At 36.5% G+C, this 27,865-nt stretch overlaps 1 protein-coding gene across 4 annotated transcripts in view; it reads right to left on the reverse strand.

The window, feature by feature from the left end:
* TENM1 (teneurin transmembrane protein 1) overlaps positions 1-27,865 on the reverse strand; it is a 357,561-nt gene that overhangs the window by 229,822 nt on the left and 99,874 nt on the right. For all 4 annotated transcript variants that reach the window (XM_026848413.1, XM_026848414.1, XM_026848412.1 and 1 more), the window contains exon 2: positions 22,318-22,596. In XM_026848413.1, the coding sequence (XP_026704214.1) occupies positions 22,318-22,534 (217 nt within the window). In that variant the 5' untranslated portion in view covers positions 22,535-22,596. The remainder of the gene's footprint in view (positions 1-22,317; positions 22,597-27,865) is intronic.

Below are 27,865 nucleotides of genomic sequence, written 5' to 3' on the forward strand. Positions count from 1 at the left end.
TGTTTTCAAAAACTACTCTAAGAGAAAAATGCCACAATTTTCTTTCAAGAATTTTAAAGGTTTCTCAGTTCTGAAATAATTTTGTTTCAAGTTTTGGCATTTGTGTATGTGTTTCACGGAAGCAACAGGTAATGGATCCTTTCTTCTTGTCAATAAATTTCCAAAAGGAAAGCTAGCCACAGCCTTCGCCTTTAGATTTTCTTAAGTTTTTAATTTTGAAAAAAAAAAAAAAAACCAAACCAAAAATAAACACCCAAGGCAGAAAGATAAGACTTTCATGAAGAACAGCAGAACTATGAATCAAATCAGCTAGAGCAGATGAACTACCTCTTCTCATTGAAAGAGTTTCATATGAACAAATACTCTTCCTCAAGATTAACCACAGAGTGTGAAACAGTGGGATATTGCTAGCTTTAGCCCAGTCAGTTTACAGTTCTTAATGGGAAAAGTTAAGGTTGTGGTTCTGACCTGTTTCAAAGCCTGTATGGCACTTAAGAGAAGAAAGATTGACAGGATTATTAAAAAGTGTATAAACTGTATACTAAACATTCTTCAAAGTGAAATTACCCTCAGATTGTTGCTATATCCCTACAAACTTGAATTCAACTCAGAGGTGCTTGCTGGTAGTAATTTCTGAATGCAGTTACATTTAAAGCAAAATCACTTTTCTTCAAACATAGATCTTAGAGGTTTCATAACAAGCATCACTTTCTAATATAACTTAAGATGGAAATATCAAATTAATTTCTACCAGCAGTTTTGATTCTGGTTTATAAAATATTTTTTAAACATACCTTTTGTTTCTAAAAATATTTCAATTGTTTCTCTTGTAGAATTCTGGTCAAAACATTGGACTTATGATACATAAGCATCAAAGTCTTTTTAAAATAAAACTGCAAAGCAGGTATCTTTATAAATTTCATGGAGTTAGTGTAGAAGACAACACATTTAAAAATCCAGAAGTCTAAAATCTGATTTAATTTATGATCCTGTAAATCCAGAATTGAAGTCTATGTAGCCAAGTGGGCCAGGTAAAGAAGGCAGCACTTAGGCTTCAGGTCAGTGTGACTGTCTCAGAGTAAGCACCTGGTAAGTGCATAGCTTTGTGATGATGGAAATACTTTTAGAAAGCTGCTACGAACAGAGATTTACCAGAAACTTTCTCCTGTAGTGACAGGATATTCAACAGACGATCTGTTCAGAACACTGACTCTGCTCAAAAAGAATGATCACAAAGTAACTCAGCTCCTCACCCTAACTTTCACCAAAAACTACACAACTCTAATATAATTTCGAAATTGCTTAAGAGAACATCAAGGATACTACTACCCATTTTCCTTTGCAGTGACATGAATGGAGGGCAGAGAGCGAACGCAGGCAGGCTGGAGCAGAGGAAGGCAGTTTGCATCACCCTGTGCCAGCTGCCGTGAACGCTCAGTGATAAAGTTGCGCTTGTTCACATTCCAGCTGATAAACTGTTAAAAACATTGAAAATTAGGAAAAAGTATTTGCAGTGGAGCAGGTCTGAGCACCTAGAGGCAAAATCCCTTAAAGGAAGGGACGTAGAAGGCAATCACCTTGTGTGATTACAGCACCACAGGAGAACAGGGTCACAGCAAGGGCCACGCACGGGTGGGTGCTGTCACTGCGCTGCCCTCACAGGAGCAAGGACACCGGGAGCCACGGCCCCTCCTGGGGGGCGAGCTCCTGTGGGCTGCCCTCAGCTGGAGGCCCTGCAGCAGGGCCCCCAGCCCGCAGCAACCCCTCGGCAGCCTGTCAGAGCCAGGGCCGAGCGGGAGACATTCTGTTTGACTGGTTTGGTTTTGGTCACAGGGGCTTTCCAACAAGGTTGTATGTGAATGGCAGTTCTACATTTTATTTTGCCTTCTACAATTACTCTGACGTAGTAGTAAATTGCAGAAATGGATAAATAAGCCTTTACTTTTCTCTGGAACCTCCACAAGCATAAGGATTAGGAAAAAAAGTAACCGTGACATTTGGGCAAATAGCATGTAGAAAAGGAGGGGGCTGCCTGCTTCATGTTCCACCACCCCTGGGCACACGGCTGGGCCTGGATGGAAAAAGGTGAAGCAGGAAGAAGAGATTCAATGGAAGCAATCGCCCCCCTCCAAACCAACAAACCCCAGAGAGCATTAGCATATGTATTGTTTCCTTCATGTTGCAACACTGCTAGAAATCCAGAGCAGAAAATGGCTAACAAATCAAAAGAGAAAAAGCTGCTAGTGACAGACAAAAGACAGCAAAAGCAAGAGTAAATATCTTTGTAAGTCTTGACAGATATTCCTGGCTCTGAATGGTGAACTATTTGCTGTGATTTCTGAGAAGTCAGGAAGGGTAATGAACCAGAACAAGTTACTTTGGAAACATAAATGCTTGACCCTTTCTGATTACTCAGGCAAAATTTAACAAATCTCAGTCTTTGAGCTTCCAGTGTCACGAAGTCTGCCGGCCACAGCCCACCAACACACACATACTGCCAGCCAACCTCTTCAGATCTCGGGGATCCACGCCACAAATGCTATCAGTCCCAAAAGTACATCTGATACCTCCCCCAAGCATCCACAGCTAAAAAGGCTGTATAAATGGAGCCAAAATTTGAAATTTTCATCCATTATTGTCTTGGTGGGATGTCTAAGTTGAACCCTAACATTGGCAAAACACTATACTTAATTTTATACTTTTTCCTCTTCCTTTTTTATGTGTACATCTATATACATACATACATGTGTGAAATATTAGATACACATAAATACAGATAGAGAAGATAAAGAATTTATAGGATCTTAAAATAGCTGAAATTGGAAAGTGTTTTGGCAGCCAACAGCACATCCCCCTGCTCAAAGGAGGGCCAAGTTAGATCAGGTTACCCAGGGCTCTTAATGAAGAGTATCAGAGTCCTGCTACAGAGCAAAGAGTGATGGCAAGACCGTTACTGTGGAACAGAGTGTTATGATGCATTTTAAACCCATCTCTTGTGTGAGGTTTTCAAGAGACACTGGGTTATGCCCCAACAATAAAACTGGAAATGCAACTTTGTTTCCATGATTTTGAAAATCCAACCCACTAATTGATTTTCCACTGTTAAAATATTCTGTTTTTCCCCGAAGTTCACTAACTGCTTTTTAGTGTGTGATCAGGTTTTCCACTAAGAAAAAAAAATCAACTCTGACTGCAGGATACTTGGCTGAACAGTTTGACTTTGCTTTATTTTGGATTAGGGGTGCACATATTTGCACGTCCTTTTTTCTTTTTCCAGATCTTTCAAAAATTTACATGTGGTGGACATGATCTTACATGCTCTTAATAAATTAACATCTACTGTGGAAGCAGCATATTCTTTAATTGAGACTGAACTGCTAAGTAACATTCAGACCAACACACACCCCCTTCCAACTAATTGTGGAACAAGGAAGAGAGAAAGCCTGCGCATGGGCACAAGCTCTTCAGTGCTTCCATTCACATCCAATTACATCCAGCTGCCAATCTGACATCAGTGAGAACACATTGAAGACAACTTGGCACATCCATTCTATTTGATTAGCCAACTGGGGATACAGCTTGTCAGTCAAATAACCCCTCTTCCCCCAAAAAACTCTTGAGGGGTTTGTCATCAAATGTTCCATCTGATCAAGAAATGGGAGATTAAACTGCCTTCAAAAAATTCTGGCCACTTCTGCTCCGTTCTTTCTTCAAGTGTTCAGTTTACCAAGGGGATTTCAGTAACAGCAGTTCAAACTTAAAGGTCAGCTCCACTGCAGTTGAAGTGATATGAAAACAATTTAATGGAAATAATTGGTTTTGCATATCTTAATTTTGATACACACAATCACAGTACTATTTTTCAACTGCTTAAACAATTTCCTTCCAAGACCTTTATTAGATTTTCCAATATTTCCAGATATTATTTCTTCTACACTATATTTCTATAAGTAACTATATAAATTTTAAGACTATTACGTTCTGTTTCAGCAAGAACAAAACAGAGTCATTTTTGGTTTTATACCATCAAGATGTATAAAAGTAACTCAGCTGAAAGCAGTGAAGTCATTCCTGGTGTGCATCCCCAGCAAATACATTGCGACAATCTTACATCAGTATCACACAGCATCATTATTATTAAAGTTAAATAAACAGTATTTGAAAGATATTTTACCCTAAAATGCACCCCATGGTTACCAAGGAAAGATGAAAATCTGAGACATCTGTACCATCAGAATAAAGTTCCTAAACATATAATACAGTATCTAGAAAACTTTCCATCTCAAGATTTGATGTAGAGCTCCAAGAGAGGGAAGTACCACCATCATTCTTGTGCTGCACCAAAGAGAACTATGAGAAGAATTCCAAAGCACACCAAAACAAAAGACCTCTGTACATTTTTGTGAAGTTCAAACAAGTGCTGTGACTCCCCATGATCTGTCATCAAAATTTATTCAAACCTCAGGAACACAGCCACTACAAAAACAAACAAACAAAAAATCCAGTATTTTTTTGTGGGTGGGAGCACTTGGCTACTTTTTTTGCAGCTGTAGACCCCTTTGATTTCCTTGCCCTTTCCTTAATTAGTTCTAATTGGTTTAAAATATTGAGAGGCTTATTCTGGTATATAATACTAATTTCAGCAGCTATTCCAGTCACTGACTTTGAAAACTACAGCCTGTGATCTAACCACAGAGCATTTTTATCTTTCACACTGACACAGCCATATAATTGATACCTGGGAAATAAGAAGTCACTGACTGGTAAGCATTAAAAATGTGATCTCCTTAGCAGGCAAGCACCTGGTCTTTCTAATGCAAATCACAGGTACTGTTGACTATCCACAACTAAAACCAAATCCCCTCCATCATCAAATATATGAATATATTTGTACTGCTAATGTGCATAAAGATGGTTGGGAGGCTGAATACCTAACATGAGATAGCTAGAAGTTGTTAACAACTTTGTTAGACCAATCCTGAAAAGGGAAATTAGAAAATGAAATAATTTGTTCGGCTCTTAACAGATTAAAAAACACAGGAGAAATTACCCACAGTATTAGCATTCCCCATAAAAATTGCTTCTAAAGTTTTCCAGGATCTGCCTTTGAGACATTTTATGTGTGCAATAGCAGATGCACACCAGTAGCCTTCTTCACAGCTAACATACCTTGTATTCTGCAGCGGTGGGCAACTGAAAGCCTGTGAGCTCATCATAATTCTTGGTTCTGCGAAGCTGCTTGATCAATGATGCTTGGGAAGAGTCAAAGTTATGAGCTTCCACATCAGCTGAGAGTACTCTAGCCCGAAGAAAATAAATCAAACCAAAAGGGCACTAACGGATTAGCCTACAGTGGCCCTGTAAACTCCTCCATGCCCTGAAGGAAAGCTCGTCATAGGCAGATAAGCAAAGCTCACCTTCTGTATTGCTAGAAATACTTTGTGCCTCCTTATTAAAAAATTCACACAGTTGGAGGTGAACTAATTGAGGTGGTGGAGACAGTAACACAGAAGGCACTTAAAATGTAATTAAGCCATGATCAGAAAAGGGACATATAAGGGAGAAAGCACTCAAAATGGAGACTCCAGGGAAATACCAGATTCAAGCAAAAATGAGAGCAACTGTGTATTAAAACCATGTTGTAAGACCTTATAATACTGCTAAAAGAATCTGTGCAAATATCAATTAAAACACTAAGGCCACAGCTAAGCAGGAAAAAAAAAAATACACCTTTGTTTTAACTAACTTTACATAGTTTAATGTGCACCACAGAGACAGGTGCTTTAACAGAAAGAAGAGGGCCCTATCCTGCACCTGAGCAATTCTGAATCATGCTGGGGATCTAAGAACAAGAACGCTACAGGAGCACTGAGTGTCTCAATTATTTTGTTATTATTTTATAAAAGCACACTTTAGCTCTACTATTAGGCTGTCCTGGAAGGACTTTATCAGCAACTGCTTAATATAATGAAGAGCACAATTCACACATACGCTCACTACGTTAATGAGAGGGAAAACAAGAAGAGTAAAACCATGTAACTATAAACTTCATAATCTTGACTTAACATATAAAACAAATTCTCTTTGTGACAAACTCTGCAGTTTAGAGAGACAGTGATAGTTTACAGAATTTAGTGTCTATTTTTCCCTTTTACAAGGAAAAAAAAAAGTATCAGAAAAAAAATACAATCTAATATCCAGTTATGTTTTCAAATTATATATCTAGAAAAAAAAGTGTTTAAATATCCTTTTGTACAAAGCTTTCTTCTAGCAAACAGCTTTATGTTTTAAACAGACCTTAAAGTTCTTTTCCATTGTTTTTTCCTAGTAAATTTGTTTCATGCAGACCTGCTGAGTTCAGAATCTTCACGAGAAACAGTTCCCCCATAGGGTAACAAGTCACAGGTGGATTTTTCCTTTTTTTCACATTATCCACCATTCAGTCTTGTCTCATTTCCCTACCAGCTGCTTCACCATTTCCTGAGCTACACCATCTCGTACTGTGTCCGATATTAGACACAGCAGTGACAGAGCAAATGGGAAATAAACAGCACAGCTGATCAGGACTACTGGCAAAGGATGCAAGCAGCACATCCAGAAGTGGTTATGAGTGAAAAAAAACCCACAACATTTGTTTTTAGGAGCTCAAATCGCTCTGTTTAAAACCACAGCAAAATCCCCTCTGACTTGACTCTAATCAGATGGAGCTCTTATAAACCAGTCCAATTCCTATTTCAGTAAACACACAAAGAACTGAGCACTGAATTAGGAGCAGGCATTCTTTAATGACAGAGCTCCCAGTGGAGGGGGAAGGAGGGAAGGAAAGGCTTGGACTCAGTGAGTTTGAACATGAGGAGGACTCAAAACCAAGAATGATATATCATGAATTGCCATGTAGCAATGACGAACGAGAACATATGACAAAGAACCATTTCACCAGGCTAATAAAAATTATTTTAACCATCTTATTAACAACGCATTCAGGAGAGTATGTACAGCCCTCATCACTGTCCCCTTCCCACATCTCCCTGTTTTTTTTTCAGTTCAAAATGAGGAATGTATAAAGGGCAAGGAATGAATGAATGGACACCAGGATAGAAAACTAAATGTTGAATGAGAAGCAGTCTGTTAATGCACTGCTACAGAAAAACTTGAGAGATACTGGCCAGAAAATTTCACCAGTCAGTATCTTCCTGTTTAATGCAGTTGTTTTCTTGATTAGACTAGGTTGCTGAAATTATAACAGGAAGATTCGTTAAGCATGTTTTGAAGATCATTTTTTCAAAATAATGATACAAACACTGTAAAATTGTGTTGAATATTGTCAAAGATGCCAAATCACTAAATACGTCACTTGCAAAGAATCTGCTACTGAACCCTTAACCACTTCAGACACTGAGCTCTTACCACTGTTACTGCAGCTACTTTTTATTTAGCACTTTTATTCATTTTAATAATATTTACGCAAAGAAAACAGCCTTTATGTTCCTTTTTTCTCCTTTAGTAGGACTTACTCGACATTAAAAATATTTTATACATATAATTCTTCTAAAAAGATCATAAAATTAAACTGAAATATAGGTTCTTGCTAGCAACATTATTCCACTCAGTTGACAGTCTAAATGAATCCATTACTATAGCAAATTTAAGGACTGACAGTTCTTCTAGTAACGACAGTCCTTGAGAAAAATTTGAAAATACTGAAATACGTCTGAACACTCAGTTGATCACAATAGATATCAAAATTGGAGCATCAAGTTACAGCAAAGCAGCACCCTGTTTACATCCACTGTGCTCTTACCTCACATTCAGGTATGGAATTTAAGGCAGCACAAGTGGCAAGTACCTCTCTGTTCTTTTTCCTAAAACACCAAGCATTGTATAAAGGAATAACCCTCATCATGGTCATTTGACCCAAATCTGATACCCCAGTTGATGGAGGATTATTAAAGCATGAGGAACCGTAAGCTTCATGTTGCCAAAACAGTGACAGAAATGATCGGTGGTGTGAGAAGTTTGGTTTATTTGAGTGGAGCTGTTCAGGGATGATGATAATTATCTCTGAAATGAATATTCATCACATGGATGAATTCAAGGCTGAATAATACTTCACTGGGGAGTAGGAATAATGTTAGGGAGAAGTTGGCCAAAGCAGACATGGCTCACTTTGTACTGAGGTCTAGTGCAGCTGTATGACTGACAGATGGGTGCCAGGAATTCATGAACTGGAGAAACAGCCTGCAGTAGGCAGACCTACCCCCTGTGTTAGTTTCTAAATACAAGGCTGAAAATTAGCTAAATAGCTTTTATATCCCTGAAGGTATGCTCAGCCCTATTCAAATAAATACATTACTATTATTCCTTCAAGTAGTAAATAGCACTGAGGTATCCAACACCACCCCTTCCTTTTCTCCACAGCTCCAAAATCTTTTCCTGTCAGAGAGCATCTTTCTTGCTTAGAGCAATAAACATTTTCAGAGGCAGCCACTTCAAAAGGTATGGTCTGTCTCTACCAGTTTCTTTGCTGCTTGTGCAAGTCTCTGGCTAGCTGAAGTGAACATTTGGCAACCAACCCAAATGCACAGTGGCCACCAAAGTGGGACTGAAGTAGGAGAGTTTAATGTTATTTATGAGCTTTGCTTGGTTGTGTTTTTGTTTTTGTTGGTTTTTTTTTTTTTTAAATAGATGTTTTCAGACTGGAAAAAAAGTACTAAAAGAAAATGTTTGCATGCCAGAAAGCAATGTAGAAAGAAGACTGAACTATTTTGGAGGACCCTTCCTTTCATGACCAGAAGTGACTTGAACAGCTACATGGAGTAATGGCAACTTGAGAACCCAGAGACAAGTTCAACACGACAATGAAGGAAAAAGAAAACACTACCTCTACCTTCTGGCTCCAAAAGAGCATGGAATAAAGCTGTACCAACCCTTAACTGCAAACCAGCGGTATTTAAGTGAGCAACAGTAACTAAACCTGTGGTGAAGGCAGTGGTAAAGGCACACACAATGTATGACCATCTGTATGACTGCTCTAGAGTCCTATGGAAGTCAGGGGTGATCCAGCCCGCTGACCAGAGATATCACTGATCTCCTGTCCCCGTGCTATCCCTGGGGGAAGCAAGGCAAACTTTAATACTGGATTGTACCATTAACGTAGTAAAAGAGTGGGGAGGACCCAAGAGATACTTTAAAAACATGCATCAATGAGATCTTCCGACGTCTGATCCAGCAACTAGGACATAAAGATGGACAAATAATTCAGCAAGTACTGTTTGGGGGTTTTTTTAGTTGTCTGAAAGCAGATTAATTTTCTAAGCATAGAATAAAATCAAGCTGCTATAGCATCCTTCTACCTGAACACCTCAACTCTACAGATCAATAGTCAACACTTAATTGCAAACATTAAGTAATCACTACTACAGTATCATCTTAAACTCATGTCACACCTACAAGCATAATTCTCACTGATACCAGGAAGAACTGTATCCCTAGAATCGACAGTTTGATTAATCCTTTGAGAATCTGTATGCAAACCAACCCAACCAAATAAACCCTACAAATACTTCCTTTCCAAAGCCAATAATTATACACTTTTAAAAAAATACTACTCAAGGTTACGTACTGACACATGCTACAATATGTAGTTTGTAATGTACTACTTTGTCATTAAAGACAAAAGATTATTTTCTGATTTACAGTAGTATGACTAGTGAAGTCAAAAGACTGATTGCATACAGAATTAGTATTAAAAACAGACCTGTTTTTCACATTTTTACCCATAAGCAGAAATATAACATGAATTTTCTCATATGTCTTCACAAAAAATTCCACAGAAAAGAAACAGTCTTAATCCAAAGACCAAAGTAAAAGACAAAACTGCATGGCAGATAGTTCCTCTTCAGAGTAAAAAATCCAAACCCATAAAAAAGAATGCATTACTTTATTAAGGAATTTAATCATTGGGAAATTAATTTTTAAGAAGATTAACAGAACCCCCCAAAGGCCTTAGAAAATTCCTGCAGCTAAGTTTAAACGCTGAGGAAGCAATGAAAACTGTCAAGCAGCATATCAAAATACCATCCTGGCATAACACATTCTGGAATAAAGATGCCTAAGTTAACATAGTCAGTTTTAACTTTACCCACAGAAGTAGTATAATGCTGAAAGTTTTGCCTGTGCTCACTTAGCGAAGGGTATGCTTTGTCCTTTCTCACAGACACAAGTTGATCATGTTCTGTCATTAAACTGTTGTACTCAATAAGATCATGCAGATAGTAAATTTATTACTCTTTTTCTCATTTTACTTTTTCCACTAGAACTCAGTAACTATTACTGAATATAGGACTCAGAAAAGTTGGATACACAGGAGAAAAGAAATATATTTAAAGTAAAAAGATATACCTTATGTGATGGCATTCACAATGGGAGGAGTGATGTCCATGCAGATAGGTATTGCGTGTGCATCATTATTTTTACAATAGGTAACAGACAAGATATGCTCACAGGAACAAAGATTTATCCATTAAGAACAGACAAATAATTTCATTTTTTCCTTTCTCCATTGAAATACAAGGATTTTTTCATACCATGCCCTTCTCTTCATTCTCTATTTTCTTCCAGAGAGTCAAAGATAAATGAATTTTGTAACCCATCCTCAAGTACAAAATGAAAAAGGAACCACAGCAAGAGGAAATTACCAACACATTTTCCAAGCAGCACAAGGGAATATCTCTGGCAGAACCATTAGACAACATTTCTAGTATTTTTCTATTTAAACTCTTAGTATCTGACTCCAATTGCAAAGAAAAACCCCAAATTGGTCCGAATTTAGGATGCATATGCACACACTTCTGATCTCTGCAACTCCTTTAACATTCTGCATCTCCACATGTACAATGAAATCTCAGAAAAAAAGTCTGGCTATTTTTCTGGACTAAAGAGAGGAGGGTACAAGATTACAGCTTTAAGTAGAGGGTAGAACTTGTATTTACTATGTCAATACTACATGCATACACTTCTATATTTATGCACACATTTGTAGTTACAAATATGAAAACTCCCAGAGAAATAATAAAAGGAAAACATTATTGGGAAATTTTAAAATTAATTCCTGTCTCCAGCTGAACAGAATAACTAATTTTATGTAGGGCAATATACAATCTTTCAATTTCTACTAAAAATTATTAAGTAACAATCAATTTCATTTCATTATTAGGAAGGATTAAAAGTTTGTCCCAAAATTACATTACAGATGACCACATAATCAATGTCCTGATACGATTTTTATAAAAAAAAATAGAAAGTTCTCATCTTGTTTACAGCAGCATAAGAAGTTACAGAATTGTTTTTCTTCAACAGGTGGTAAAATAGAGAGAGATCAAGCTAGCAGACCTCATTAATTTCATGCAAGTGTTTGAAAAGAAGGAAAGTTTGATATGTTCAAATTGAATTGAGTGCAAATGTTTTAAACTATATTTGAATCTGCTCTTTGATCAGCATTTTAAAACTTTCATCCTTAAGAAAAGTGCATGCATGTTTCACAAGCCATAAAAAGACATCTGAAAAAAGAAAATGATACCTGTTGTTAAATGTGTTTCTAGTTATTAGGAATGTTTACTTTTATGATTTACCTCCATCTTAATCAATACTGAAGTAAATCACAGAAGCCTCTTGCATGATGCCAGAAGTACAAAACTACAGTTAATCAGTGGAAGCACAAGTAAGCTTGCATTTTTAACTTCGAAAAAAAAAAACCCATCCAACTAACAAATTGAATGAATTAAGAAAACAACATATCTAGAAATGATTACTTGCTATGTTATCTGCATTTCCATTTCTATAACTTTTATACATAACAAAAATCTACTTCTAGGATACATTTTATTACATCATGCTGTTAAGAAAATCATAAGAGAATAAACATTGCTCTGTAATTTAAAACGAAGAACTGAAGTTTTTATATACTTCTAAACACCAACCACTTTCATCCTATTAAAATATTTAGAAGCAAGAGAGCCTTAATAATTTCTGCCAACTATTTTGCTGCTTATGTTGTTGTCCATACGAACTGTGCACCTGAACCAGGAAGCCAAAACCATCAGTACTGGAGAACTGTTAGAAAGCTCAAATAAAACCCTCCGATAAATCCTGTAGTTTAAGCACATTGGGCCATTTATCCCCTTACTTAGTTCACTTTTTGACCAATGCATCTTCATTTATTTCAAAGCAAGCAATCCTAAATTATGTATGAATTGGTGAGAAAGTGTGTGGCAAACCCAGTGAATAAAGAATTCTCCATTCAGTGGGAGAACTAAAATTCAAATAAATTTAAAAAACAGATATAAATTAAAATAGATTAACCTCAGTTAGCTTAACTAAAATAATTTTCATTAACAGAAGTTTTGCAGAACAGTTCATGAACCTGCAATGAATTTTTCTCAATGTTTAAGATTATACTAATTATTCCTTCTGTGTCAGTCTCCTAACAGCAAACACTACATATTTTTGTAAGTGCGAGGACTGATAACATTCCACCCATTCTAGCAGGCCACTTCTGTTGCCTTGATGCTTCTCCAAAAGGCAGCAGGAACACACTGATGTAGTCCCATTGTGCATGCCTGTGATGTTTAGAAATGCCATCTACAGGGAAGTGGAACCACCTCGAGCATCTCCAGGTTTTAAAAGTTAGTTCATTCTTCATTATTTATTTTCTGTTATTTTAATTCCATGACAAGTGCCTTACTAGTAAGGTGATATAAACAATGGCTGAATGATGAAATATGGCACCTCCCATTTAAGTTTCTCTGTAAGGAAAGCTCTACACAGCTCACACTACACTTCTGCATTAAAGAAGTGCTAACAGCAGGGAGGTCCAGATTATTCTTGAGTCTCAAAGACAGACTTGTCCCACTTCCAGGGACCATGGGCAACATAACCTCACGCTGCTTCTCTTTAGCTGATAGCAGCTTCCTCTACAGCTCCCTATTGTCTGTAAAGCATGGTAGCAGTCCTGGCTCACATGACTGGGTTTTTCTTGGCAGCTCAAAAATCACGTGTGAAGCTAAGCACCCTGTGTCAGTTAAGTCAGAGGCAACACTGAGTCTAGCTTTTCAGCTACTACCGTTTTGAGTTATCAGAAGGCAAGACTAGGACCTCTGTAATAGCTTATTTCTGAGCAGAGTATTTAAGACAGTCTAGTTGCTAATGTTCTTTCTTAAAGATGCCACTTCAGTAGCAGTTATGAATTCCAGTACATTAACACTGAATAAAGCATAGTTAATCTTTCAAAAATTTACAAAACTTAACATTTATGTTTCATTAGTCACCATGCTAATATTATCATTTGAATTTGCTGGCTTCATCATCTCTTGGTGATTTTCACAGCAACTGTTTATATTTTGGTATGTGACTTTTCTAGGTCCTCTGACTATTTTTCCTGAGGTTACAGCTGGAAGTAACTGTATCAACCTTACTCAGTATTCACTGTTCTGTTATATAACTGGTGCTCTGGGTGCTGAAAAAATCGTTCTGCTGGTGTTAAACGTTACCTTATTCCTTCCATGCTGTTTTTTCCATCTGAGCTAAAGATACTTCATCCACTTTCAAAGTATTGTTAATGAGTGACAGTCAGCAGGAAACTGATTTTTGAGCAGCTTCCAATAAAACTGAAACTTTGAAAGGGGAACCTTAAATTTTAAATCACATTCACAATTTATTTCACATAAACACCTACAGAACTGAGTTCAGAAGTATTTCATTCTCATTCTCAAAAGAAAAACTTAATTCAAGCTCTAAATGAGTTAGGATACACCCACCCTGCTGTTTATCCAGATATGCAGCAATGTCATCGACTCACTGAGCTACTTCATGACAGTTCTTTATTTCAAGAGGTACAAAATCTTCTGACAGATACATAATTGAGAAACCCTGGGAAGAATGTTATTTTGTTTCAGCATCTGCTCTATAAATGAAGATAAGCAAACCATATTTCTAGTTCCAAAAAATAAGGCGGATCATCTTTGTTTCAAAAAGAGTGACATAAAAGACACAGCAAGAGTACGTATATCAAAATGGCTTGTAGAACAAGTGCAGAGCTGCTCACTGGTTCCCATGTTCTGCAATACTTGCTTTGTCACACTGTCTTGATGTTTGTTCATATCTCGGTTTTCATTTATGACAGAACTTCTTGGGCATGTGTAAGTGTTACAGCAAGAGGCTTTATGGATATAGCAAGAAAGTTTTACAGATATAATTTCAGGCTTTGACAAACAGAATTCCAAAACATATTAACTCAATAGTTCAAGCCTCTGCTGTAGATATTCCATTAGTACTGGGCACCGGTTACTGTAAGGATTGCTGTATCTTGGTTTTTGTTACACTAGCTGGGTTACTCTCCCCTTCTGATTTTATTTCTATGATTTCTGGCATTTTACACCATTGAAAATTCAGAGAGGAGGATTAAAATTAAAATTCCCGTTTGTATCTGTACATGACAAATGGAGTGTTAAGCTTGTGTAACATTTGGAGAATGCTTTTTTTATTCCTTATGAGATTTGTTAGCAGAGGATTAGAAACGCAGTGTGATCCTTTCCTAGTTTGTTTCCTTTCTCCGTAGGGTTTTTTTTCCCCCTTCTCACTTTTCCTCTCTCTTGGATATTCACTTCTTAATTCAAAACAATTACTTCTGAAAATGAAACTATTTTTGATCATAGAAGGCAGATATTGAAAGCAACGTTACAGGAATGGGGACAGCAGGTTACAAGCTTTGATAACACACTTGTGCTCTAGTAAGAAAGCACCCACTTTAGCCTTGAGGGAAAAGAGTCTCTTTGCACATTCAGTTTATTCATGTATGTTGATTTGATGAGGGAAAGGAAAAGTATTCCCTCCGTGAGATTTTAAATGATGCCACAAACATACAGTTTCCCCACCCAAGTCATTCCAAGGAGAGAAATTTCCAATTACTTGGCAAATCAAGAAAGAATATCAGAGAGGCCCTGAATCTAAGCGCAGCTTTTCCTTGTCTTAGGGTTTTCCCACATAGAGAAGAAGGATGCAATTCAGGAAGCCACAAGGAACTGCTCGTGGCACTGTTTTTCTTTGGGAGACAGTAACATCACCATGATTAGAACACACCTAGCCAAGCAAAGCACAGCACACCAGGAATCCCTCTTTCTGTAAGGGAATACAGGAGAAGACAATGCACTAAAGCTTTAGGAGTGTGGAGTCTTTTACTCTGTCTCATATGTAATTTTTTTTGGACAGCACGAAGCTCATAAACACTCAGACCAGATGGTGTGACATACAGCAGGAGGAGATGGAGCATATTAGCTATCACTTCCTTCCGCTAGTATACAGCCCAGAAATCTGAAGGACCTTTAAATTACCCTCTACTGAAAGCTGAGTCCCTTTCATGAGGCAGTACAAGGAATATGTTGTGTGGCCTTACACAGACATCACTTCAAGTCCCTGCTCGAAAGTATGCAGGTACAAAACATGCTTAAATTAAGTTCTCACAAGATTCTCTAAAATTAGCAAAATAATATGGCAGACATTAAAAGTCTAGAACTTGTAAATGCCAGACTTTTAAATAAGTGGAAAAATATTCTAATAACACAAAATATCTCAAGAGTTTTGATACAAGCCCTATCTAGCAATAGTATGTTACCATAAGTCTTCTATGTTACTTTTGCATTTTCTTCCTTAAATTACAGAACTTCAAGAAAAGTGCTTGCAAAAATAAGTGGTTTCCTTTGTAAACAGCCTGTTCCTACCCCCCTCTTCCAGAACTAAGGAATGCTTCATTCCACTGTGCTACAATCACCTTCCACAACAGCTCAATACACCAGTCTAAACAAACCATGCAGCTTAATGGTTAAAAAAAATCCCATCCTTCATTAACCCACAAATCTCATCACAAAGAAAACACTGGGAACAAGAGAAATAAATTACTACCCAGCTGAAGAGTTCAAAATTGCCACATTTCTAAAAGTCTGCATAGCAATAGTTCTTTTAAGAAAGATTTTTTCACTATACATTTTTCTTGTCCTTTTTCAAAGCTAATGATCTCCCCTCCCTTTGTAAACATTTAAAAAAATGCATTTCACCGTGTCCTGTTTACATGTCAATAAATAACCATTATAGTATTATTTATTGTGAAAGTCTTTATTACATGAATACTACTGGCAAAGGCTCCAAAATATGTAACTGGCAGGTAGAGCTATACTGAACTGTTCTACCCTATTCCATCGACCACCAGGTTAGCCCTAGTAGTACTTGAGCTCTACCTTCTTAATATCAACAAGACTTTGAGGATGACCCCTGATAAAATTCGTCCCTTCATTAACTGCTCTTTGTGTAAGTTTCAAAGCACAGTCCTAAATTCACCCAGATAAGTGCTCCAAATCTCTATTAAAAAAATCACCGCCATTCTTTTGGCATTAATGTGCTCTGGGAGGGGTCACAAGACCACAGACTTGTGGTATGACAGAGTATTATTCTAGTGTTAACATAACAGAGTAAGGCTGGCTTATTTACCTTTACATGTCACTTTAAAGTAACTGAAACAAAAAGCACATGCTATATGCAGCCAAAATTCAACTCTACATGGCCCTCATACGGACACAAAGCAGATCTGCTGCCCTGCATGGATTTACATAATTCTGAAACCAGAGAAGAATATGGCTATTATGTAAAAAGCTTTTGCTGCTTCACAGATGACAAAAAATCACCACGACATTTTCCTGACAGGACAATTTCCTGCCAGTGCTTGTCAGCATGCCTTACATTTAATTTATGTCTGTGATGATAAGTAAAACTGCTCTTGACTCGTCATATGATGTTAAGAGTCACATGTGTTTAAGTCTTCCATCCTGGTAAGCTTACATTTGCTGAACTTTGAAGCTTAGCAAAACCGACCACCAATTTCTGCACCCCACATGTAGTTTTTCCTTTCTAGGGAAAGAAAGTGCTTTTCAGCACTGGATCATTTCTATTGCCTATGTATCATGACCATTGCTAGAATGTAACAGAGAGCAGAAATGAGAATGCGATGGCAACAGCACTAAACAAAAAAAAACAAAAAAAACCCAAAACAAAAAAAAAAAAATCAAGGATGAAACAGAAGTGGCCCTGGGCTGAAGAGCCCAGCTTTCTCACAGTGTGACCCAGGCCTCTTCATGAAGCCAATGAAATTAATTCAAGGAAGATTTGGAACATTTAGCTGCATCTGTCTGCCTACTGCTCCTGAAGATAATTTTATATACCTTCACTACAAAGCCAATCTGCAGCTTCTGTCATACAAAAAAATTCTCCTTGCTTCTTGGGCTAAAAGCAGAAAAGGTCAATTCTTTGTTAAGCACTTTAAAACGTAATTTCCTGTAATACTAGTAATGCTGATCTTTTCACAGAGATTTACCAGATTTGCTGTTGGATGCTCCTGTTAGGAATAACTCCAGTTTGCCTTGCCCATAATGCAGTTCAATATATTTAACTTGCCAGGAAATACACGTTTGTCTAACCAGAAATTTACTGCCATATGCTCATATTGTTAACGATCAATAAACTTTACTATGCCAATGACTCAATCCCAGATGCTTATCCTATCAGGAATTCATTCCTCGAAACTGGTGTTTTCTACAAATCTATAATTAACCTAAAAGCCATAAAGCTTTTTTGTACTGCCAGTATTTGTAGAGTACAGCTCCTTTCATATTTGGGTGGAAAGAGTAAACTGTGGAAGAAAACAGTTCTAATGATGTAAACATGTCACAAATAAACTAGAAGTGTAATCTATGTATGGCACAAGTACAAGAACTTTTTTTCCTTGCAGCCAGGTCCATCAATGAGCTTCCTAGCAAGAACAACATTTCTGTCAACTTCTGCCAATTCTACCCCATCTCCTTCAAGTACAAAACACTGTGTTTACCAGTACTTCCAAGAATTAATTTACTATGTTTGCCAATATCACCAAACTATATGATATGGGGACTGCCAGGAATTTACTTAAGATCTTCTTGCCAGGATGAGATATTGCAGATTTACATATCTTCAGATAAACAGGAGTTTGTACATTCCAGTGACTAAGAGAAAGCATTTTAAGATGTACATATTGTGCAATTAGCACTGGCTCTTCAGGAGTCAATGCAACTCTGTCAGGAGAGTTTTGTATCTGCTCACATTGAGTTGTTTGGTCAGTAAAACTTAGCTCAGCTTAAAACAGTCTGTGGTGTTATTTGTTAAATCTGGAATTGTCAGATAACTACAAGTTTCTGACGTAAATAATTCCAGAGACATAATTTATCTTACACTGGACTCTCAATGAGGGATATCAGTACTAGACCTCAAGAATAACACCTAGAAATCACGGCTTAATCAATACATTAATTCTATACTTACTTTTTTTTTTTTTTAGATTTTATTTTATTTCATATTCCTATCTATAAGATGTTAGAAACCAACCAATAAATCACTCCTCTTTGAAGAATTACAATTAATTGTAAGGAGTACAAAAATATTGAAGCAGTTAAGTATTCCATATTTGGGTATTGTTTTCTATCTTTAAACCAATTGTTGTAATTTGCAAGATCACATAGCTTTTCAAACAAAGCTTTGACACAAAAAAATGTTTACAAAATTCTAACAGTGCTATTTAATCTGTAGGATATATTTGAGAATTCTGAAAATGTTTCCTTTGAGTTCATGCCATGTGGAGTTCTGGTTCATACAGATTGTCTATATAAGCAAACACAAATACCCACACGTAATGATTTTATGTAATATCAGATTTCAACTGAAACTTTTCATAGAAATAAATCCTCAATATTGATAGTAAAGATGAAATTGTCAAACTGCTCATAACAAAAAACTTCACAGAAATTGCTGAGATGTATCAATATTTTGAGCAATAAATCACATTTTCCTCTGAAGCTATTTACTAAGTTCAGATGACTGCCCTGGCTAATTTATATAACCTACCATGCTTAAGTAGCCAACACAAATTCTTTCAGTTTCCATAAACATCTAAACTGGTCACTCTTTTCACAACACTAGATCGGTACAGATATCCCTACACCTGTTCCTGTTATCAGTCTCTCCTTATTAATTCTGTTATTCCAAAACCAATTTTCTTGTCACGTGCCATCATTAGAGCTTGTTTGATTGTTATCTCACCCTTCATCATTATCACTTCATTCACAACTGTTACTGTGTGTCTGTCTTCTCATCTATTCTCACACCTTTCCTCTTGGATGAAGTATGGATTTTATCCTCACTGTGCAGTCTACTACTTCATCACACATGAAGTACAGGGCACTATTTCTGTTGTAGCTCAAGAAGATTATGTCACTACGTGGGGTTACAACTATGGCCGCCCCTTTAATATGTAGAATGTATGCAATAGTCTTAAGCAATGGCATGGTACAGTGCTCTCCTTGCAGAACAATCCTCTTTGAAAATGGGCTCTGTAGGGTTTGTGGGTTTGATTTATTTATTTATTTATTTATTACATTCCAAAAATGTGTCAAATAGAAGAAAAGCTTTTGTAAATATTCTGGCAAAGAATTTTAGAAAATAATAGAATTAAAAGAAATTCCATCTACAGTTTTATGGCTTCATGTCAGATTCAGCATCCAAAGTGAACCTGATTTTTTTCTGGTATTGAATCAACAACTACCAAGAATCACCAAGAAGTCTCCAACTCCTACGCCCCATACTGTGAAACCTGGTGTCCATTTGAAAATAAGGCATTAGAACGGTAATGAAATCAAATTCTGGCTGAAGTCTGAAATTTTACACTCAAGCTTTACAAACTTTTTTTGCTCTCGAATTTGAGGTCAACCAGTTTTATATTTTAAATCTGTGTTGCTTACCAGGCCAAACATTTAGGCTCAAATTGTGGCAGAGGAAAACTCTATGATTTAAATCACTAGAAAGATGAATTCCCAGCAAGCCAAACAGATGTACTTAGTAGTGCAATTACTCAGTTATACCAAACTGAATTTGTCACAGAAGAAAACTATGATTTCTAATACAATCTTCAAACCAAACTTCAACTCCGTTCTTACAAACCAGTACACAAGTATATGTATATGTTTTTTTATAAGCACTTTTATGTTCAATAACACAATAAAGCAAGCAGTATATATTACATAATAATATACTGACCTAGAATATTTAAGAGCTGTCCTGCGTATTGACAAACTAATGTAGAGGCCGAAGTGATTTTCTGTGAACATGGACATCAAGCCTTATACTGCAGTTTGAAGCAGTACAAGACTGTATTGCTCCCAAGAAGAAAAATACCAATGCTTATAAAATAGAAGACCTGCAAATTCATACAGCATCTCATAAAAATCTATTTAAATGGAAAAATCTTGGTGCATAAGTTTCCAAGAAAATCATCTTACAACATATGACTAAAATACTTGTTCGCCTGCACAGTCATAAATCTGATTCCTAACAGGCCAGTCCTGAATAAGTGAGGTAAGTTCATGCCTGACAACTTCTGCAGAAAGGCACACTAATTTGACTATTTCTCCAAAATTATTAATGTGATTGCTTTCAGAGGCACTGTTCTGGAAGAATAAATTCAACACATGACACACAGGCTGGTTTCTTATACCTACAATAGAGCGACTGAAATCCTTTTAAATGTGTCCAAGCTAGTGATGCTACTGCTAACATGAATACCAATAGCAGCAAAGCTCTGCAAACAGGGAGCTCTTCAGAGGCCGAGCCCCATGCAGGGGTTATGGTTTCATAGCCACAGTTATCAGCAATGAGGTAGTGCTTTAAGTAGATCTACAAGGACGTTTATATAATCTCCAGTTACAACAATATAACCACATCTTAGTTAACCAAACTCTCATAACATGTTCAAGATCAAGTAATTTATAAAGAATCAAACACGTAAGTCAAGTTTTCTATAAAATACTTGGTTGAAATCTGTATTAGTGACTTTTTCTTTCCCAACATTGCTGTTTTGTAACTGTTTGCAGGGAAGATATGTACATGGATTGAGGTTATCTCTGGCATCTAGGTATTATTTCTCCCATTAATTATATGTACTTTCAGACAACACTAGTATCATGAAAGTAACCTGATTCAGAATATCTGCAGTAAAAACAAAAAGGCTGTAAGAGTTAAGTAGCACAGCTATTTGAATTTTTGCATTAATTTACACATCATGGAGGAGAAAATTTTCCACCTTCAAAAAGCTTATTTAGTATTTTCTTGTAAAAAAAGGAAACATTCAGAAAATTTGAGTTTTTTTCTGAGTGACAAGGGATTGAGTCGCGCTGTGTGTGTGGGGTTTTGTTGGGGTTTTTTTGTGGCTTTGTTTTGTTTGTGGTTTTGGTTTTTTTATTTTTATTTTTTTAATAAGTACCACAATTTTTAGCTGAGATGTACTGACCACACTGCAATGGATCAATTTAACCACTTCCTCGAAGAGCAGGGAGTCACTGCCCCTGGAACCCTGTTGCTGTCACCTTTAAGGGAACAGGACTCACTGCTTCTGACACACTCTCCGATTCCTAAAAATATTCTCCCTGCCTCACCATCCTGCCTGAATTTGTGACAGAGCTAAAGGCAACAGATAAGCCTCTTGTCTGTACAAACTGTTAAATGCAGCAAATGGGTTTCCACAAGCAGCAGTCTATCAGGGAATGCTGCAATAAACTGCTCATTTCCTTCAGTTTCTTTAGTCTTAGTCTTCAGCTTTTATCTCTAACCAAGCTTTTCCTAACCTTAGCTCCACCATTGTAAACTGTCAAACATTTGTCCTAGGCTTCTGTTCATAATAATGAAAAATACTAAAAAGGAAACTTAGCTGTTGGCTTTTTTCTCACTAATTACCTTCAGTTTTTGAATAACTTGGATATTTATATGATTAGAAATTTTAAGAGAATTGGTGCATTTCAATTCATTCATAGGCTTTGTAACTACATGCAGAGATAGCCTACAACCTCAACACTAATTTTATACCAAAATGCACACAAAATATGCAAAGATAGTAAATAATTAATCAGTCAACATTAGTAAGAAGAGTAGCTACTACTAAAAAAAATATTTATCTATAGCTATCATGTCATGCTGTCCAGAATCCCCATCAGTCCATCATGCTAGTAAAGCAATTTTATTTCAGAAAAACGTTTCCTAAATTTCTGATATTATGGTATGGTTAAAAATAGGTAAAAAGTGGGTTGCCATTAAAAGCCTTTGAAAACAAAACATTTGCTTGTCTGCTGACAACGTGATATTATTTCATACTAAGTAATCAGAAATAACCATAATTAGCAGATAAAATAAACAATTTACCTTGTGTGGACTGGTCAATGGTTTTTCTTTTCCTGCTATGACTGTTATAATTAAGTCTTAGCTCTTGGCTATATTCATTCAGTGTCTCTCTTGAGTCATAAGATTGCCTTTGCTTTCCTCCATCTTCACTTTCATCTGAAGAACTTGTGTAAGTTAGATCCACTTCATGTTTAACTTTTGACAGTGGCTGGTAGGGTTTGCAGTCCATCTGCTCCATCTCTGATTAAATAGGCTCAAAGTCATGAAAACAAGCAACTGGAACTCCTTAAGGAAATAGTCCTGGAAAAAAAAACACAATAATCTATTTCAGATAGCATATATAAATTTAGCTCACAAAGGCACAATTTTATTTTTAGTTGACAGAAACCAATTAAATTGTATTGATGTCACTATAATTCAGGAAGGGATCTGAACATGTATTTTTTTTACTGGTTTACTTGTTAAAAATATAATTAAAATAACAGCAACTTGAAGAAAAAATGAATAAAACCAAATATTAAGCCATTATCCCCTTAGACCAAGCAATAACTGTACCTTATGCACAAAATATGTTATAAAGCCTTATATTTGGTATTAAAGCTAAGACAGAACATTTACTATTTCTCTAAAGGGATGCATGTTCATCTTAAGGGAAAATAACATTTTGTATCTTTTAAAATGTAAAGCCTAGAAAACAGGAAAGTTCACTCTTTTGAAGTACTTTGCTGTAAATTAAATTACACTTGAAAACAAGAATAAGAGAATTCATACTTTAGAAAACCACCACATTAGTAAAAACAAAAATACACCACACTATTACTCTGTGAGAGCATACGATGGTTCAAAAACAGACATCATCCTTTTAGACTGTGTGGACATTTCAGCAGGAAGCTTCCACCCTGTAGTACAAGCCCCTTTTTCCTCTGCATCTCCTGTCTAAGCTCATACCAACATGGGGCTAAACTGATCCTCAATGAAACCTTCCGAACTGCAGCTTGCAGTTTTGTACATACTTAAAATGATCTTCAAATCCAGTATCATTAAAATCAAGTGGGTTGCAGCTACATATGCAAGAAGTGCACTTGTCCTGTGACCTTGTCTTGGTGAAGCTGTTTCCATCACTAATTCAAAGGCAAACGCTGTGATGATATAGTAGGGATTATGACACACCTTTTACAGCAGCATGGATGACAGACAGGGAGCTCTGTTACAATAAATTTGGGGTTTGTTTTGGGTTGGGTTTTTTTGGGTTTGGATTAACAGATGCTATTAACCTAGAAAAAAAAAAAAAGTAACAAAAAAAGGTGGCTGTAAATATTACTGCTAGATGTCCAAAACCATAGAAGTTAAAAAGAGATTTTGCTTAATTAAAAAGCAATTGCTCACAGCTTCTTAATGATTTAAAGTCAGCAGCAGAGGGAAGTTAAGTTTAATACCCAGTTTGCTATCAGCCCATTCCCATCCGCAACAAGGACTTTTAACTCTGTACATTGCCAGCTGTGAGTGTACAATATGAATCTCCAAAAGCAACTGCAGAAAAAGTGAAAACACACAAAAAGTAAATATAAAAAAAACCCAAACGAAGCACTTATTAGAGGGCTACAGAGATGAGTTTAACTTCTGAAATTGTCTTAATTTTTGTGGAAAAAAACTGGCACTGTGTCCCAGCATAGCAAACTATCTCCTGCTTGTGTGTACTCCCAGTACTTTTGAAAGAAGCAGCTCCCTGAGTAAGAGTGGAAAATACTGCGCAGGGCATCAAGAGGGAATAAGGCTCCTAACATAGTCATAGAAGAAGAAAATTCATGAAGGGAGATGACCACTACAGCAGAAGTAACACTGTGGAGTGCATGCCTTCCCTACCCCACGTTCCAGGACAGTATCTGGAGAAAGAAGTTAAAGCCATGTCTTTGCCTGAAACACAAAATCTCAGGAAGTTTAATCTAGTCATTTAACCTGAGATGGAATAGCTCTTCAGAAACAAATAGCACCTGGATGAAGAGCTCCAGCATTAAAAAGAAAAAAAATATATATAAAAAAACCCCAACGCAGTTTACATCTCCTACTCAACAAAATGGGCTTGAAAGCGTCCAAGTCAATAAAAAAAAGTCTTCAAGAGACAGGGAACTAGAAAGACAAACTAAAGAGCTGCCAGTCTGCCAGAGACAAAGGCCAACTGACAAGTGTGTCACAGGGCTCAGCAATGAACACAAGTTTTTGCACTCTGGATTGATTGCACTATATCAAGTTGGCGTTAAGATGCTTCTGTAGACAAGTTACTACTAAGCACTATTTGCTTTTCAAAAGCTATTTGCCTAAATAATTTACAGCTATTTGCCAACATTGCCTATTATTGCCTAGAGAAGTTCAGTACTTATTTTATGAATTGCTTTAATAGTCTGATCTGCAACAGAACAAAAGTACTGTGACTTATAAGCAAAAGGTTGGCTTAAAAGATTGCCTGGTGACTCTGTGGAAATGGTTACTGACAGGAAAAAGCCATCCGATATATCCTGTCTGACAGAACAAATGGAGATGATGCTACAGAAGCCAGAGGAGAACGAGAAGAAATTAAGAAGGTGAAGTAGACAAGAAATAAATCTTGCCACAAATGCAACAAGTGCAAGCAGCTTCAGACACATGAAGTGCATCCTGCTTTTAAAAGCGCAAAACAATGAACCCAACAAATTTAGCTCATTATTGGAAAAGTTAGTAGTATACTTTTGCACCTTGACTAACAGAAAAAACCAAACCAAAACAAAACCAAAACAACTCAGAATTTCCTCCTAAAAAATAACCTTGCTGCACATCTATTTTGTGTGAGGTTTCAATGGTGGCTTTCTATTTTTAAACAAGTAAAATTTATAAGGATTCACAGAAATTTGTAAAACTTAGGCAGCAGAAAACAAACTATTTAAAGATTTAGTTTTATTCTTTTAAAACAAGGTTTAACGAAGTCTTCACTTTTTGTGAGAACAGTTTTTATCATAAGTATATTTAATGATGTTAACCGAGGCAGGAGACGACCAAATCATTCCATGTAAGCAACTAATATTAGATTCATTACATATGACAGGTCTTCTCTTTCACTGTGTTACTTTTGTATGTGCTGTCTTCTCATGTGTAAAGATCTGCATTTTCTCAAATCTAAATTAATATAAAAGCTCCATGAACTCACCCCTTAAAATCTGTAACTTTATTATTAATATTTATTATTATTATTAAGAATGATTAAAACCACAACGGATTTATGAATATCACTACCTTAGCACCACATTCCCCCTGCTCGGAGAGCCTACTAGTACCTCCTGCCATTGCCATGCATGACCACATTTCCAGCTGCAGGGGTGCAAAGGCCTGGCACACGTGTATGAAGCCACAGCTCAACTTTCCTCAGCACACCACCACCCACCAAACCATGCAAGCGCCAGGCTGTAATACTCGCCATCTTCAGTGCATACTGCACAAGGCCAGGAAGACCTAACGTGAAGTTTTACACCCTTTATTAGGGAAGGATGCAGATACAGATGTAAGGCAGACAGATCCAGAGTTGCCTACTCATTGACCACCTGAAGGAAGAAAATATTCAGCTCACTGGCTAACTCTTCCCTCCCCACCCCAACCCAATTTTACCGAAGCCATCTTAACATTAGTCACAGTGGCACTAATGGCTCACATAAGGGCTGGAGATACAGCACCAGAGCCAGTCGCAAACATCACAGTAAACTTTGACTCCTTTCACACACAGACTAAACTTGTGCTTCCTTTATTTTTGCTTAAGGCATTAATGTCTCATAAACCCACAGCTAATTGGCCTGATACAAAAGCAGGGATAAATCATTTGCAAAAACACTTCATAAAATATTTTATCAAAAAATGCTTTTATGAATCAGGAACACATGATTAAAAAAACCCAAAAAACACACAATCAAATCTTCAAGCTTTTTTACAGTAAGAGATTCAATTCAATTTAATGAATGATGGTACGTTATGATACCTTGAATTTACACAACTGACAATCAAATACTTTAACCTTATTTCATATTTTGTTTAGAAAAAGACAATACAATAAGCAACTCAAAATACTGGAATAGGGCAGGAGTATAAAGAATATTGCCTGGATGTTTACACAGATTTCTTCAAATAACTTGCCTTCAAGTAACTAAACAAAACATCCAGCCAATCAATATCAAGTTGACCTTGTCAACAAAATGATAAAGTCTCATGAAGGCTTACAGTTCCTGTAAGTGACCTTTGTCTGTCTTAATGCTCTCCTCAAAAAGAATAGCACTTATTTGACCTTTCCATCACTGTTCTGTCATTGAAAGCTTTCACAAAATATTTACCCTCCCCAAATAATTATGTTTGTTATACATATAAACATATAAATATACAAAATATAAATTTAGGCACTGTATAGCAAGTAATTCTCAATCATACTTTAAACCAGATATCATACACAGTTTACAGTCAGATTTGTAGAAGAATACACAACTAATCATTTAAATTCACAATGAAACACTTGCAAATTCAAAAAAGTCAAAAAGCTCTATTAGATGGGAAAACACCAACTTTTAAGCAATGGAACTAACATATATAATGTATTTAGATTTATATTTTTAATGCATTTAGAAAGTTGCATAAATCATACATGTTGAACGTGTTATTAGAAACTATTTTCATATTTCACTTGCATCAAAACCCTTTTGCATCAACCTAACTTTCATGTTCTGCTCAGATCAGAATCCTACTTGCTCTGAAGCACAGTAACAAGATCACTGTGGCTTATGAGAAAGCCTGTGATGAGGCTGTTTGCAGTGCACGTACTAATCAATAGGTATTTTATAAGAAAACTCACTGTATGCCTTTATATTGCACTCAAATGGAGCGATGCCACAGAGATCACGTTACATTAATAGTGCTTTGTATAAATTCTTATCAGCCTGCTCTGACAGGGTGCCCATCTAATGAGAAAATTTCCATACTGATTACCCACCATCAAGCCCATCAAATCACCAGGGGCATAGCCAGTTATGGGACCAGATTTAGAGCGGTCAGGATATGGATGATAATGAGGATCATGTAGCTGAACAGGGTCTTTTGGAAACATGCAAGAGTGAAAACATGAATTGTAACCAGTTTTGGCCTTGACTAAACATTATGTCCAATACTCAAATATTCAAAACTACATAGAATTAAAATGTAATTGCAGTTATGATGCTAAAATATAACCAGGAAACAATCTTTGTTTGCATATATTCAAAACCTAAATTCAGAAGGCACCCTCCTGTAATTCTGTTTTTCATTCTCAGAGGCTATTCAGTCAGCTACAAACCCCACCTCCACATTTGCTCAGTTCTCTCCTATATTTCTTTTCTTTCGACATATACCCTTATCTGAAAGCTACCATTTGCTTATTAGCTTTTCAGACCACTGGTTTCTGAAAATGAACTATTAAGCAGGTATTTCAGCTGTGGATTGCTGAAGGCAAAAAGAATAAAACCTTTATTCTGCAAGTCTTTTCTGAAATACAAAACTGTAAAATATGAAAGGCAAAACAAAGCAAACT

Source organism: Athene cunicularia (assembly GCF_003259725.1).
Source record: "Athene cunicularia isolate RWA chromosome 4 unlocalized genomic scaffold, athCun1 chr4_part3, whole genome shotgun sequence".
Taxonomy (NCBI): Eukaryota; Metazoa; Chordata; class Aves; order Strigiformes; family Strigidae; genus Athene; species Athene cunicularia.